Source organism: Ranitomeya imitator, chromosome 1 (genome assembly GCF_032444005.1).
Source record: "Ranitomeya imitator isolate aRanImi1 chromosome 1, aRanImi1.pri, whole genome shotgun sequence".
NCBI lineage: Eukaryota > Metazoa > Chordata > Amphibia > Anura > Dendrobatidae > Ranitomeya > Ranitomeya imitator.
The window spans coordinates 777,844,256-777,859,972 of NC_091282.1; the positions used below are offsets into that span (position 1 = coordinate 777,844,256).

A 15,717-nucleotide genomic window follows, 5' to 3' on the forward strand; every position below is an offset into this window, starting at 1 on the left:
GTCCTACAAATCGTGATTCCATTTTCTGCCCACGCGGTGCAGACACAAGAACGTCCTCCAGTAACCCCCGGGGAGCGCTGCTGTCACAGAATATTCATCGCTGTTGTGGGACCAGGCGCCCTGGCAGTGAGATTTGTTTCATTTTGTCTTCAGAGTCTGGGTCTGTCCTTTTAGAGTCAGGTTAATGCGGGAATGTAAAGTATTGACACCCTAATAGTAAACTTGATATCTGAAGACCTAACGGTCCATTTGCGTATGGTTGTCCTGGAGAATCTCATAAAGCAGTTTTACCATCTGAAACGTATGGTGTTGCCCCATTTTGAAGGGATGTAATTCGTAAGCCGAGCCCCCCCCATCCTCCACATGATTGTAAGCTGCTCGTCGAGGCTAAATATAAATTATCGCTGGTAATTACATGAAGGAGCAGAAAACATAAAGCTGCAGATGGCGATGGAGGAGCAGTCGATGTCATTTACCGACATTGGCAGTTATGTTATTTATGTCTTCACCCGTGTTGAAGGGAACCCCACCGAGTCCTGGGAGAAGCGCGGTCCCGGGTGGGCACACAGCAGCCTGTGCAGCCTCTGCTGCGGGGGGGCTCAATATTTATTCTTAGACATTTGTTTCCCTGGCAACGTCTATTTTTTAAACTCTCTCCGCTGAATTGTTACATGATGGACCTGGGCGGATCCGGCGACGATTATATGATATTAAGGGAAGATGATCGTAATATTGATGTGGCTGATAACATTTATAATGCGACTTTGTCTTATAAAAATAAAAACAAAACAAATTTTGAGCCATCAGGTTTTTCTTTTTCACAATCTGTCGTGTCCTAAATCTGGGGAGGTTTCTATTGGCTGCAAGACTTTACATAAGTATTCCCACCTGTGCTGTAATGTAATTTCAAGGGACATTTCCAGCAGGCCGGGTTCTTTTTAGACTAGGGGCTGATTTCCTCCACGTATTTGATGTGTTGATGACCAGCAAGCAGAGATCTTACAGATGATGGATAAACCTGCAGGCCTGTATACAAGGTCCTGACTTCTCACGGCTCATTCTTGATTTTATAAGTGTTTTTTCAGTCCTGATTCATGTGTAATTACAGCATTTATGGCATCAGTAAGCAATGGCGGCCGTGATGTCGTCACTTTCTCCAGCCGCGCTCTATACAATGTCTGCCGCCTTTGCACTGAGGACTTTTATGGTCATCGCTAAAAGCCGTTTCATCAGAAAGCTCTTCGTGACTTTTGTCGGGCGTTTGCCGCAGTTCCGTCCTTTCTTTGCTCCGATTCTCGTCGCCATGAAAAACACAATTAAAGTAATATTCTTTCTGAAAAAGTTAGAAATAAAATGGGAAAATAACTCTGACCAGAAAATTTCTTTACAAAAGCGGCAGCCAGCGGCGGGCGGACAAGAGCGTTCCTCTGCTGTGACGACGCTGCCAAATTGCTGCAATTTTACATTTGTGTACTACAATATATCCCACTCCTCCTGCGTTATTAGACATTTGCTGGATTGCCCATTTGCGGCAGTGTCTGTGCTTCTGTGTGTATTTGTACACTCGGGGTTACTCAGAAATGTCCTGCCGTCTCTTTAAGAATGTGTTCCCCCTTGGTGGCTGCGGCATGGTGTTGGGGTGTGGGAGGCGTAGCGGAGGTGTTTGGGGTTGCAGGATTGCTTTGAAGTCTTTTACTTTTTATGTTGGTTTCCTTTGTCTAGAATTGCGTCATCGTAACGGGCAACCTTTCTGTGTAATAAAAAGGGGTGAATAATTTTTGCAAATCACAGGCTTTCAGAAGAGTGTTTCAGTGCTGGCACAGCCTGGGGTCTCTTGGACTTCAGAAAAACTGTCACTCCTGCCGTTCCACCTTTAATACCCCTTTATTGTTGCCCCTGAGCTCCACTTGCTGCACCCATAGTGTCACAATGCCAGGCAGTGGCTAGTAAAGCACGGTCACCCCGGATGTGTTCCAGGTATATCTCAATCTGTTTAGCTTGCAGAGCATTGTGTAGACATTGTGGCCGCTTGTTTGGCTGAGGGCAGTAACATGTATGTACGTGTTTGCTAGCTGTCAGTGAATGGGATCAATACAAAGATCATGAAGTGGAGATGAATTAAAGCTCAGTTCTTTGTAATGAAGATGAACCGTTTACAAACCTCACATAATAATGTTTTCTGCTTCTCTCCAGGACTACAATGACCCCCACTCTCATCCCCGGAGACATTCCCCGTATTCAGACCCTGGCCCCATTTACACCCCACTACCCCTCCAGTCTCCAGGCCACACAGGCAAGCTGCATGACTGGCACCCCGAGTGCTACAGACTCCACAGCGGCCTCAGTCACGCCACTGCCTGGACCAGTCCCTGCAAGTTCCAGGACAATCAGTCCAAGACTTATAGCGGGGATCTGCTCGAGAAACACTCCCATCATTTCACCACCAAGGAGCGCCCATTCACTCCTCGCACCCTAAAGACCCAGGCCAAGTCTGCATTGGCGCAATCTCGTTATTACACCCCACCCAGGCGGAAGACGAGGAGAACAGCATCTGAGACCCAGACGGATATCAGCAGGTAGAGTTTAACCTGGATTGGAAGCAATCACAATTTGGACATTTTTACATGCTGGTGGAGTAAAATAAGTGCACCCTCCCTAATAGGCTTGTCTACAGACTGCTCGAAAAGTCTATAGTGCAGTTAGATGTTCAGAATAAAGGCTGCGTATTACAACTGTACAGCAATAAGGTGCCGAAAGGTGGGATGTAGTGGGCAGACCTGATACTCAAGGCCATCCAGAGACCCCCATGTGCTTTGTTATGATGAAACTTTTTTTCCCCTCCCAGTTTTCGACACGTATTGCGAACGCCGGAGAGCGATTCCTCACCAATCCGAGATCTGGTAAGTGGAGGACGACTGATCTTACTGTTGGGTAATCTACATACATGTATGGCTGAGTATTGTGCAGGTGGATACAGCGGCATCAGGAGCCGAGCCGACCGCATCTAAGGGTATGTTCCCACGGTCAGTAAATGCTGCGGGTTGGCTGCTGCGTACCTCCGCAGCATTCAACCCACAGCAGCCAGATGTTACAGCATGGTGGATGGGATTTTAAGTAATCCCATCTCCACTATGCATGCACAGACACCTCTGGCTTCCCTGTGGAGACGGACATGCAGCACGTCTTCCCAGACCGCAGCATGTCTGTTTATCTTGCGGAGACGCTCATTCTCCGCAAGATAAATTTCCCATCTAATGTATTGGGCACGGTGATTCCGCACGGTTCAATGAACACATGCGGAATCACCTGCGTTCAAAAGCCGGCAGCGCTTTGGACGGAGCGGACATGTGCTGCCGGTTCCTGACCGTGGGAACATACCCTTAAAGTCTGGAAAAGAAAAATGGTTTATCAAAGCACAAATCAGCCTGTTACCAATCCCTTACAGCAATATCGAAAGGATTTGTATTATCTGTGAAACTTAATAACCACGAACTGTAAATGTTGTAAAGGGGGTAAAAAAAGGCAGAATTACTTTTTTATTTGATTATCTTGTTTCTCCAAAGAAAACAGAATAGATGGCGATCATGTAGTCATGTGTACCCCGGAAGTATAGCAAGGAGTCCAGATCGCTTCCTTTCACAAAATAATAAAGTGCTTTGATATTTTCCTCACAATTTAAGGGTCTTCTAAAATGGCAAAACAAAAGAAATATATATTTTGTATCCACTTTTCAGTACATGTATATAGTAAAGTGAATGGTGTGTTTTGGAAGATGATGTATAGCTTGGGCCGGGGCGGCATGGTGGCGCAGTGGTTAGCACTGCAGCGCTGGAGTCCTGGGTTCAAACCCCAAGGACAACATCTGCAAAGAGTTTGTATGTTCTCTCCGTGTTCGCGTGGGTTTCCTCCAGGCACTCCGGTTTCCTCCCACATTCCAAAGACATACTGATAGGGAATTTAAATTGTGAGATCATCGGGGACAGTGATGATAATGTGTGCAAAATGTAAAGTGCTGCAAAATGTTAGCGCTATATAAAAATAAAGATTATTAATAATAAGACCTCATGCCTCCCTCTGCTTTGGAAAAAATACTCCTCTCCAATAATTTTCCAAAACCAGAGGGAAAGGGTTGAAGTGATGTTAATGGAGAAACTCGCCTCTTTGATCCACAATTCCTGTGACCGTTTTTACAACACTTGGTTTTATTGGCTCTGCTGATTATCTGGCCCTTATAGGGGAAATTGAGCCTGTAATCTCTGGACCCTACATTTGAGCACTAGTGATGAGCGAATATACTCGTTACTCAAGATTTCTCGAGCACGCTCGGGGGTCCTCCGAGTATTTTTTAGTGCTCGGAGATTGTTTTTCTTGCCGCAGCTGAATGATTTACATCTGTTAGCCAGCATAAGTACATGTGGGGGTTGCCTGGTTGCTAGGGAATCCCCACATGTAATCAAGCTGGCTAACAGATGTAAATCATTCAGCTGCGGCTAGAAAAACTAAATCTCCGAACACTAAAAAATACTCTGAGGACCCCCGAGCGTGCTCGGGAAATCTCGAGTAACGAGTATTGCTGTGAGTGTTGCTCACAATAAAAGGATTTCAATAAAAGTTCCTTCTCTTCAAATCTCGAGCCACATCTAAGGCAGCGCTGATGATAAGATGCTTTCACATGTCCCAGATATGCTGTGGATTTCTCTCCAGATTTTCAGGCAGTAAATCCGCCACCCATTACGTCTTATGCTGCAGAATATATAATGAATTTCCGGTTTAAGGAGCAAATCACTGCAAATCCACACGTGGCACGGAATGAAGCGACCTCTGCTCTAGACCTGTATGACCAGGACAGGGGGGCAGTGTCTGAATGTTCACAAGGATGTAAGATCTCTGCTTGCTGCCAATGATTGCAGTTAGAGATTGAAGATTAAGTAATCGAATCTGTAAAATAATCAGCGCATAATTAAAAGGTTTTTACTATCTGTGATTCTTACACCAGGAAAGTCATGATGAGAATCTTCTGCTGAGTGATGAAGATTTGCTAGAAGAGCGACTGCAACGATCTCTCTCGAGGTATGAAGACCCCTTAGGGAAGTGATTGGGGTGATGTATTATGATCTATTTACTATGAGCACAGCGACTCCCGGTGGCCTTTTTCTAATTGATTACTCCATTGTGTTTTTTCCAGTGAATTAAAGTCGTCGGCGATCCGGAAGATTCACTCGGAGTAAGTTTTGGGCAGAGAATGATCATTAGAAATCTTCAATGGTGAACCGCCAAAAGTGGAAAACCAAGCGGCCGCCATGGCGCCTGTGAGTGCGCCCGAGGCAGTGCCTTAGCATTGAAATTCTGTCTCTTCAGGAAGCAGATCCAGGAGCATAATGGAGGATGAGCAGTCCTCTCCATGTTCCACCATTAAGCCTGTGTGTCTGAGTCTCTGTGCAGCAGGCACAATAATGTCCCGAGTTTGTGTCTGCTGCGCTGAACCTCAGTCCACGTGCTGTGCAGGCCACCTCGCCTCCTGTGTGCTGAGCAGGCCACCTCGCCTCCTGTGTGCTGAGCAGGCCACCTCGCCTCCTGTGTGCTGAGCAGGCCACCTCGCCTCCTGTGTGCTGAGCAGGCCACCTCGCCTCCTGTGTGCTGAGCAGGGCACCTCGCCTCCTGTGTGCTGAGCAGGGCACCTCGCCTCCTGTGTGCTGTGCAGGCCACCTCGCCTCCTGTGTGCTGAGCAGGCCACCTCGCCTCCTGTGTGCTGAGCAGGCCACCTCGCCTCCTGTGTGCTGAGCAGGCCACCTCGCCTCCTGTGTGCTGAGCAGGCCACCTCGCCTCCTGTGTGCTGAGCAGGCCACCTCGCCTCCTGTGTGCTGAGCAGGCCACCTCGCCTCCTGTGTGCTGAGCAGGCCACCTCGCCTCCTGTGTGCTGTGCAGGCCACCTCGCCTCCTGTGTGCTGAGCAGGCCACCTCGCCTCCTGTGTGCTGAGCAGGCCACCTCGCCTCCTGTGTGCTGAGCAGGCCACCTCGCCTCCTGTGTGCTGAGCAGGCCACCTCGCCTCCTGTGTGCTGAGCAGGCCACCTCGCCTCCTGTGTGCCGTTCTGAATTGTTTCATTTTATTAATCAGTACCTGTAGGAGACTGTTGGGCCTCATAATCTGTACTGTGTGGTGGGATCTGTGGGCTGCAGCCATACTGTGTGGAGGATTCTGAGGTATGCCTTTATACAGTGTGTGTGGTCATACTGTGTGGGAGAGGCCTGGGGGACAGTCATACTGTGCTATGGGGTTTGTGGTCTGCAGTCAGTCATATTGTGTGGGTTGGGTCTCAGGGGCATCATACTTTGTTTGCTGGGTCTATGGGGGGTGCAGGCACACTGCGTGATGGGTCTGGGGGTGGCGCGGTAATACTGTGTATGGGGGTGGAGCGTGGAAGCGCTATTGAAGTATGGCACAGCCTCTGCCATCACTATAAAACCCCTTCCATGGCCATCATCCTATGTGGAGAAGATTAAAATTGACTCTGAATACTGGACATCCCCTTTAATGGTCTCCAATGATCGGCGACTTATTTTACACTGCACCGTGTGTACAATTATTAAACAATAGAGTATTTTGATCCCGTCATCATTTTTATGCAGATTTCCCACCTCTGAGTGGCAAAAACCTGAATGCTTATTGGATAGCGGAGATCTGGTGAGCAGTATTTCTGTAATGAGGGGGTGTGCCCTCCAGATGCCTTGCTCTTTATCAGAGTGTGAAGAATTATTGGGCAGCTTGTTTTATTATATCCAAATGGGTCAAAAAAGATATTTACCCAACTCTGTAAGACTGTTTTGGACTTTTCAGAGAACGCAGCTCCTGCAATTGCTCAGATATTGGGGTGAACACTGCACTATAAAAAGATTTTACTGCAAATGGTCACCGGGGGGAGAAGAATAATAGCTTCATGACCTGCGGCCTCCCTGGAGGCCAGAAGTACAATGTGTTTAGTGCTCAGAGACACAGCTGAGGGGAGGAGGCTGAAACCGGACCACCAATAAGAAAGATACAGACGTACAAGGTGTTTAATAAGATACACGGCCCAGGAAAAGGTAGGCTGAAACTGAACACCTTGTACTTCTGTATCTTTCTCAGTGGTGGTTGGATTCCTTTTCCTGGGCCGTGTCTTAAGACTGCGGAGACCCATGTGTCGTAAATAGTGCCTTCCCCCCACCACCAATCCCAAAAAGACAACACGAACAGGCCTAGATGGGTTGAACTAGTCGGTCAGTTTATTAATTTGATAAGCAGGGAGGGGCAAATTACATTTCGCAACGGGCTCACAGCTGTGGGCCCAGTCTGCGACCGACGGACGGCCAGCCGATGAGCGGCTACGAAGCTTCGCCCCTCTCTCCACTTCCGCTGTGACTTAAAAATAACAGTATTATTATCGTCAGCTTTAAAGTTCAAGTATTAAAAACATTTTTTTCAAACGGCACAAAAACATCAGTAAATATGTAGGGGAGGGAGGGTGGGACAATTGCTTCCAGAGGGTCAGCTGGGGAGAAAGAGGAACTGAGCCCGGCACCTGGATTTAACCCTTGTGGGTGTGGCTGGATGCCCCTTCCTCTCTCTTCCCGTTGGTCAGCTGGGCGTCCCAATTAGTGCATCACCTGGGGGAGTAGTGTGAGGGGGGAATAGGCACTGCACGGTGTTTCCTATTAACTTTTTTTTCCATAAGGGGCTCCGCAGTCCGAGGCACGTTCCTTATGCGGTACCGCACCTGCCAATCAGTTTTGACATTTCAATCTGTGTCTTGTCCATAAAAACTTTTGGGCCAAGAAATATCTGACCATCAGTCTGGACGGAGAAGATAGGTGGGCTGTGGCTGATCAGTTCTGGACACAGAACTCCAATTCCATTGTGATTATTTTTCCAGCAGTGGAGCAGGTATAAGTCTGTGTCTCTGTAGCAAACCAGGATTGTTCTGTAGGACAAGACTCCATCACAGCATTGAAATCTCCACTGCTAGGGGCCAGGAGAGATGAATAAGGACCTGACACCGTCCTCACCAGACTAGAACTGTAGAGAGAACTTTTACAGTGACCAAATATGACAGGTACTTGGTGTTTGGGAGGCAGTACTTGATAGTAGACTAAATGGGTGGAAGACTTAAAACTAACAAACAAAAATAGGGATTTTTGTGTTACTCACCGTAAAATCCTTTTCTCCGAGACGCTCATTGGGGGACACAGGACTGTGGGTGTATGCTACTGCCACCAGGAGGCTGACACTAAGTAAACATAAAAAAAGTTTAGCTCCTCCTCTGCAGTATACACCTTGACACCGGCCGCAGGCAAATCCAGTTTGGTGCAAAAGCAGTAGGAGAGAAAAGGAAACATATCAGCATAAATACAGAAAACATGTCTAGAAATAACCCTACTGACTGAACAAGTCAGAAGAAAATGAAACAAAGAAAAGAGCCATCTGGCTAACAGGGAGGGAGCTGTGTGCCCCAATGAGCGTCTCGGAGAAAAGGATTTTCTCCTTCGCCTCATTGGGGGACTGTGGGATGTCCTAAAGCAGTCCCTGGGTGGGGAATTAACTTACTGGTATAACATCCAGGCATCTGCCGACTATAAGTGCGCTACTGCTGCCTGAAGAATCTTTCTACTCAGACTTGCATCTGCAGAAGTCTGAGTATGGACATTATAGTGTTTAGAAAAGGTATGCAAACAAGACCAGGTTGCGGCCTTACAAACCTGTTCTGCTGAAGCCTGGTGCCGAAGCGACCAGGAAGCCCCCACTGCCCGAGTGGAATGCGCTTTGATTCCGGCCGGAACGGCTACTCCCTTGACGCGGTAGGCCTCCTGAATAGCCGATCGTATCCACCTGGCCAAGGTTGATCTCGAGGCCGCAAGACCCTTCCTGCGACCCTCAGGGAGGACAAACCGCGCATCCGTCTGCCGAAAAGGTGCTGTCCGAGACACGTACCTTCTCAACGCTCTCACTAGGTCTAAGGTATGGAGAGCTTTTTCCACACGGTGCGTTGGTGCCGGACAGAAAGAACGCAAGACGATGTCCTCGTTAATGTGGAACGAAGAAACCACCTTTAGTAAAAAGGAAGGTGCTGGTCTGAGCACCACTTTATCCTGATGGAACCGTAGAAAAGGAGCCCGACAGGATAGAGCAGCCAGCTCCGATACCCGTCTAATTGAAATAACGGCCACCAAGAATACAACCTTCCAGGAAAGGTAAGTTAAAGAGACGTCCTGAAGGGGCTCGACAGGAACTTCCTGCAAGGCACTTAAGACCAGATTAAGGTCCCAAGCATCCAGGGAGGTTCTGTAAGGAGGAACCTTATGAGCTACTCCCTGTAGGAAAGTTTTTACCTGTAGATTAATAGCGATCCTGCGCTGAAAAAGTACCGACAAGGCTATCTGTCTTCTAAGTGTACTCGGTGCAAGGCCTGAATCCAGGCCGGTCTGGAGAAACGCAAGAATGTTTGGGATGGAGAAATGTAGTGGAGGGAGCCCACGCCCTCTGCACCATGAAAGGAAAACCATCCAGGTGTGATGATAACTACATGCAGAGACGGATTTCCGGGCGCTAATCATGGTAGCGGCTACCTCTTGGGAAAACCCGGCCTGTGTTAGGATCCAAGATTCAATGGCCAGGCCGTTAAACACAGGGCCCCTAAGTTCTGGTGGTAGATCGGGCCCTGCGAAAGTAGATCCGGGCGGTCCGGAAGACGCCACGGAGCTTCAGCGAGCAGCTGCACTAGGTCTGCGTACAATGATCGACTAGGCCAATCTGGAGTGACCAGGATAGCTGGAACTCCTTCTGCCTTGACCTTTCTGATTACCTTCGGGAGCAGTGCTAGAGGGGGAAACAGATATGGGAGATGAAACTGGCCCCAAGGCAAAACTAACGCATCCACAGCAATCGCCTGTGGATCTCGATATTGGGCGACAAACCTGGGTACTTTGGCATTCTTCCCAGAAGCCATCAGGTCTACGTCCGGGGTCCCCCAGAGTTGACATATCTGCAGAAATACTTCAGGATGTAGAGACCATTCCCCGGACGCAAGAGACTGAGAAAATCCGCAGCCCAGTTTTTCTCGCCTGGGATGTGGACTGCCGAAATCACCGAGTGATTCCTCTTGGCCCAGCAGAGGACCTGTTTTACCTCGTGCAGGGCCGCCCTGCTGCGGGCACCCCCTTGATGATTTATGAATACCACCGCTGTAGCATTGTCCGATTGAATCCGGACAGGGCGGCCTGCCAGGAGATGATGGAAATGCTGCAACGCCATCCGAATTGCCCGAATCTCCAACAGATTGATCGGGAGGGTTGACTCCTGTGAGGACCAGCGTCCCTGGGCTGTGTGGCGGTAAAATACCGCTCCCCAACCTAGAAGGCTGGCGTCTGTCGTGACCGACAGTCAATGGACTGGTGGAAAAGGTTTCCCCTGTTGAAGAGATGGACTCGTTGACCACCATGAGAGATCCTGTCTGACCTGGACAGATAGACGGCACCTGAGGTTGAGAGAGAATGGATTCCTTTCCCACGCTGATAACAGAGCATGCTGGAGAGGGCGAAGATGGAGCTGCGCAAAAGACACTGCTGCTATTGTCGCCACCATTCTCCCCAAGACCCTCATGCAAAACCGAATTGTGTGATAGACTGGTCAGCGAAGGGTCTTCACCTCTTGCCGAAGTTTCAGGACCTTGTCCCGAGGTAGGATTGTCAAACCTTGTAAGATGTTGAAAAACATCCCTAGAAAAGAAATTCTCCGGGATGGTACGAGGGACGATTTTTCTCGGTTTACCAGCCACCCTAGACGAGAAAGAGTGTCTAGAGTAATGCTGACGTTTTCCTCGCAGGCCCGAAAAGACGGCCCCTTGATGAGGAGATCGTCTAAGTAAGGTAAAATGAGTATGCAGGATGGACACAACAGCCGCCATGACCTTTTTGAGAACATTCTGGGGGCGGTGGCTAGCCCGAAAGGTAAGGCTGTGAACTGAAAATGCAGATTGCCTATGGCGAAACGTAGGAATCTTTGATGCGCAGGAAATATGGGAATGTGTAGATATGCATCTTGAATATCTATTGAAGCTAAGAACTCTCCTTTTTCCATTGACGCAATGACCTATCGAAGAGACTCCATTCGAAAGCGACGATTGTTGACAAATCTGTTTAAACGTTTCAGGTCCAGAATGGACCTTACCGATCCGTCCTTTTTGGGAACTAAGAACAGGTTGGAATAGAAACCCTGAAATCTTCCTTTGGAACTGGAATGATGACCCCACGGAGCCGAAGAGACTCTAAAGAATTGAACAGGGCCTGTAACTGGGATTTTGAGCTGGGAAGGCAGGAAGGAAAGAACTGGCAAGGAGGAAGGTTGACAAACTATCTTGTATCCTGAAGATACCAGTTCTCTTACCCATCTGTCGTGAACCACAGTGAGCCAGGACTGGTGCAGAAAATGCAGCGCTTAATGCTGTCAGGCTGGGGAGAGTAGCACTTACCCCAGTCCTGTGTCCCCGTTTGTTCTGTGGAACGTGTCCCAGAGTGAAAAATCCAAGCTGCTTTTTTGGAAAAAGAGCGCCCCCCACTAGTGGGCGGACCTGGAAACAGCAGCATCTGCGGCCTAGAAGTTGCCAGTGTTTCGGCGAGGAGAGGGGCAGGCCAAAAATGACGTGGCCGGAAGGGGCAGGGCTTCCATCCGCGACCTACTTCCTGCTAGAAGCCGAGGACTAAATTATCGGCCACCCCGGAAGTGACACTGGCAGTCCGCAGTGCGGCGCCGCCCATAACACACAGGCCGTGGCACCGCCGGAAATGAGACCACGGCGCCTACCGGCAGAAAAAGACTCCAGCCGCCTTACCGCAGGGACGCCAGGAAAGAAATGCAGACCTGCTCTCCAAACCCCCGGTACAATGCACACCTCAGGAGCCCTCATAGCCCCCCCCCACAGGCAGCCCTTCTTGAATGCCGGCGCCCGCGTGAGGGGGGCTGTGTAACAAAATAGACGGTGCAGACACCCTAACTCCGTCTTCCTTTCTATAGGAAGAGGAGAGGGACCGTCCGCCCCCCTTTATCACTGCTGTCTAGCATTGGTGATGCAGTGGGGGGCCGCACGGACAATGCATGTTTACCTGTACAGCCTAGGGTTTCATTACCTTAGGGTGATCAGGGCTTAGTCCGGCAAGTCCCACGTCGCGGGAGAGGATACGTGGAGGCGACACTCCACGTGCTCGACCGTTGATGGTTTGGGGAGATCGGACCCCTTCAATAGGGTATGTCTCACTTCCAAAAAAGGGTCCAGAAAGGTCTTGTAACCAGACATGTGCCTCCTTCAGACACTAAGCATGAACTGGATTAGCCTGCGGTCAGTGTCAAGGTGTATACTGCGGAGGAGCAAAACTTTTTTTTAATGTTTACTTAGTGTCAGCCTCCTGGCGGCAGTAGCATACACTCACAGTCCTGTGTCCCCCAATGAGGCGAAGGAGAAAGCCACGCTTCTTTTCAATAAAAATCTTTCAGTCACTGATGTTTCCCAACACATGTCTAGAAATGTATGTTTGAAATGTGTGGAAAGTATTTTTGTACTTTTCTATCTCAATTATTGTTTTGTGCTGGCCCGAATAACTAAAGCAATTGTTACCATCCACCTCTCGTGTCTCCCCTTTTCCCCATAGTTTGTGAGCTTGCGAGCAGGGCCCTCACTCCTCCTGGTATCTGTTTTGAACTGTATTTCTGTTATGCTGTAATGTTTATTGTCTGTACAAGTCCCCTCTATAATTTGTAAAGCGCTGCGGAATATGTTGGCGCTATATAAATAAAATTATTATTATTATTATTATTATTATTGTGTATTTTTAGTTGCTTAACAATTCTGCACACAGGCTTTGTGTTTAATTAGTAACAAAAGTAACGGGAGACTAAACCCAAAAGATTACAGTACTGTCAACCTGGAAATGTAATTGTGAAATATTTTAGTTTGGATGAGTAAATTGCCTAATAATTGTACACACATTGTATCCTTCCCCCCCCTGCTGTCTCAGCGAGGTCATTGTTAATCCTGCAGTCCATTAGTGGCCCTAATAGGCTGCTTGACTTAAATAGCATAATGACGTGATGGGCCCGGGAAAACCTGCCACCACTCCAGCAATACATGGGAAACGAGCATATTATATTTACAAGAGGAAGTGTAGTGTAATGTGCTTGTGGGCTTTCCACTATTCAATCACTCATTAAATATGCTTTTGTGACATCCCCCCATCTTGAACAGTTATTACAACATATCAGGAACTTAAGAGTAACATAGTTAGCAAAGCCGAAAAAAGACATTTGTCCATCCAGTTCAGCCTATATTCCGTCAGAATAAATCCCCAGATCTACGTCCTTCTACAGAACCTAATAATTGTATGATACAATATTGTTACACTCCAGGAAGACATCCAGGCCTCTCTTGAATCCCTCGACTGAGTTCGCCAGAGAGTTTATACCTATGCGACACACAAATGCTTTCAATATAGTATGATAAAACAGTGCTCCAATTCATTATTCTGACCCTCTCCCCCTAAAAAAAAGTTCTCTCTTACTCTCTCACACTCTCATACCACAGCCCTGCTCTTATAATGGAATACTTACCAGTACATCTTGTCCTCTGGTCAGTCTCCTGTGCCATTTTTTTTTTTACACCTGCAGTGCAAATCCCGAAGCAGCCGTTAACTCTGCGTGTGCAGTGCAGACCCTGAAGCAGCCGTTAACCCTTCACCTCATTTTTCTGTTTACAGAGAGGAGGAATTGTCATACCTGAAGTTTGTGGCTGATGTGACCAATGAAATCCTGACCCTCGGCCTCTTCTCAGACCGGTGAGATGTTATCACATAATACAAGGGGAATAGAACAATAACTTTCATGGGTGGTCCCTAGTTACCCCCTGTATCTAAGTGCTGCTATCTGTTTGTAGGGTTGTAGAGCGCTTGTTTCAACGACACCTAGAAGAAAATCGACATCGCTTGGATGAGGTAAGAGCCGCTGAACTGCTCTCTGTGCTGCTGTTTAACATTGCTCCTTGCACTGCTTCGTAGGCTGCCTGTTACTTAGCTTCTCTCACACAGGGTAAGATGCGCCACCTACTGGACGTACTTAGATCCGACCTGGACTGCAGAGAAGAAACCAACCTACAGTCAGTGGTGAGGAATCCACACTCCAAGAGAAGTTTGACCAATTCTTCTTGGGATGAGGTCATGAGTAAGAGCTCCCAGGAGGAGGCTGCCTCTGATGATCTCCATGGTTTAGTCAGCGACAACCATCTACTTGTGGACTCTGCACCTTACCAGGAGGAAGATGATGTCCACAGTGATGTGGGTGCAAGAGACGCAGAACATGGAGACTGTGCAACATTAGGTGCAGATGAAACAGATGGTGACCACCACCAGGAGGACGATGGAGGTGACCACCACCACCACCAGGAGGATGATGGAGGTGACCACCACCACCAGGAGGACGATGGAGATGACCACCACCACCAGGAGAACGATGGAGATGACCACCACCACCAGGACGACGATGGAGGTGATGACCACCACCACCAGGAGGACGATGGAAGTGACCACCATCACCAGGAGAACGATGGAGGTGACCGGCTCTCACCTGACCATGATGGTTGTGATGTGCAGGAAACCGCTGCAGACGATCGTACAGATCAGCCCTCAAACGACACATTCACCTCTCCATCCACACCCATTTCTAACAGCGGGGATGACGTGGAGACCCTGGAAGAGCTGCAGCAAACCTTTGCCGATGTCATCCAGGTCTCCCGTGGAAATGACTGTGATGTCTCTGATCCGGGAGATGCGGATGAGATGAACGATTGTACTGAATTCTAGAGATGTAAATGATGCAAGCACAGAGCGTCCTGCTGCTTCCACTATATGTATGAGTCAAAACATAGACTAAGGCAACTAGGCAGGAAACATCGGCATGATTGAGACGGGTTTGTTACATTGTCAATCCTCGGAATGAAGCTGATGCACTGTAACAAATCCTCAGCTCTAGGTCAAGGCACAAACTCACTTAATCACAGCAAGCAGAGAAAGCAGAAAGTAGAACCATAATCCATTACAAGTTCTGTAACTTTGTGATTAACAACATATCCACAGGTTCTCGGGAAACCGCATCTAGGATGGCAGCCAGGACCCCCTTCTGGACAGATATAGATCCCAGAGATGCTATGGACATGCCATTAATATCTTACACAAGTATGACCACCATAAGATATTGAATAAGGTTTTCCAGTCTTGTGAACACCTTAAACTTAAAGGGCCACTGTCACCCCCCTCCAGCCGTTATAAACTAAAAGAGCCACCTTGTGCAGCAGTAATGCTGCATTCTAACAAGGTGGCTCTTTTAGTTTTAGGTTCAAGTATACCCCAAATAAAGCGTTTTTATACTTAGCCACAATTCCTGTCTCTAGCCAGGGAGGCGGGTCCTCACTCCCCAGCTCTAGCCGCCACTCAACTCTTCCTGCGCTTTCGGCACCGCCCCCTCAGCGCTGTGTACGTTTCAAAACCGGAGCCTGCGCAGTGTACTGCTGTGCTGCGCAGACGCAGTAAGCTCTGGCCGTCTGACATCCCAGCCAGGCTTGCAGTCTGCGCCTGCGCGGGCATTGCGACCAACCACCTTTGGAATCCCCGCACTGTGTTGTGCATTATGCACAGTGCGGGGCGGGGAT

At 48.5% G+C, this 15,717-nt stretch overlaps 1 protein-coding gene across 2 annotated transcripts in view; it reads left to right on the forward strand.

Moving 5' to 3' along the window:
* SPATA7 (spermatogenesis associated 7) overlaps nt 1-15,325 on the forward strand; it is a 47,028-nt gene extending 31,703 nt beyond the window's left edge. For both annotated transcript variants that reach the window (XM_069736426.1, XM_069736434.1), the window contains exons 6-12: nt 2,194-2,576; nt 2,846-2,900; nt 4,997-5,070; nt 5,186-5,224; nt 13,775-13,852; nt 13,951-14,008; nt 14,102-15,325. In XM_069736426.1, the coding sequence (XP_069592527.1) occupies nt 2,194-2,576; nt 2,846-2,900; nt 4,997-5,070; nt 5,186-5,224; nt 13,775-13,852; nt 13,951-14,008; nt 14,102-14,872 (1,458 nt within the window). In that variant the 3' untranslated portion in view covers nt 14,873-15,325. The remainder of the gene's footprint in view (nt 1-2,193; nt 2,577-2,845; nt 2,901-4,996; nt 5,071-5,185; nt 5,225-13,774; nt 13,853-13,950; nt 14,009-14,101) is intronic.
* The last annotated feature ends 392 nt before the right edge of the window (nt 15,326-15,717 follow it).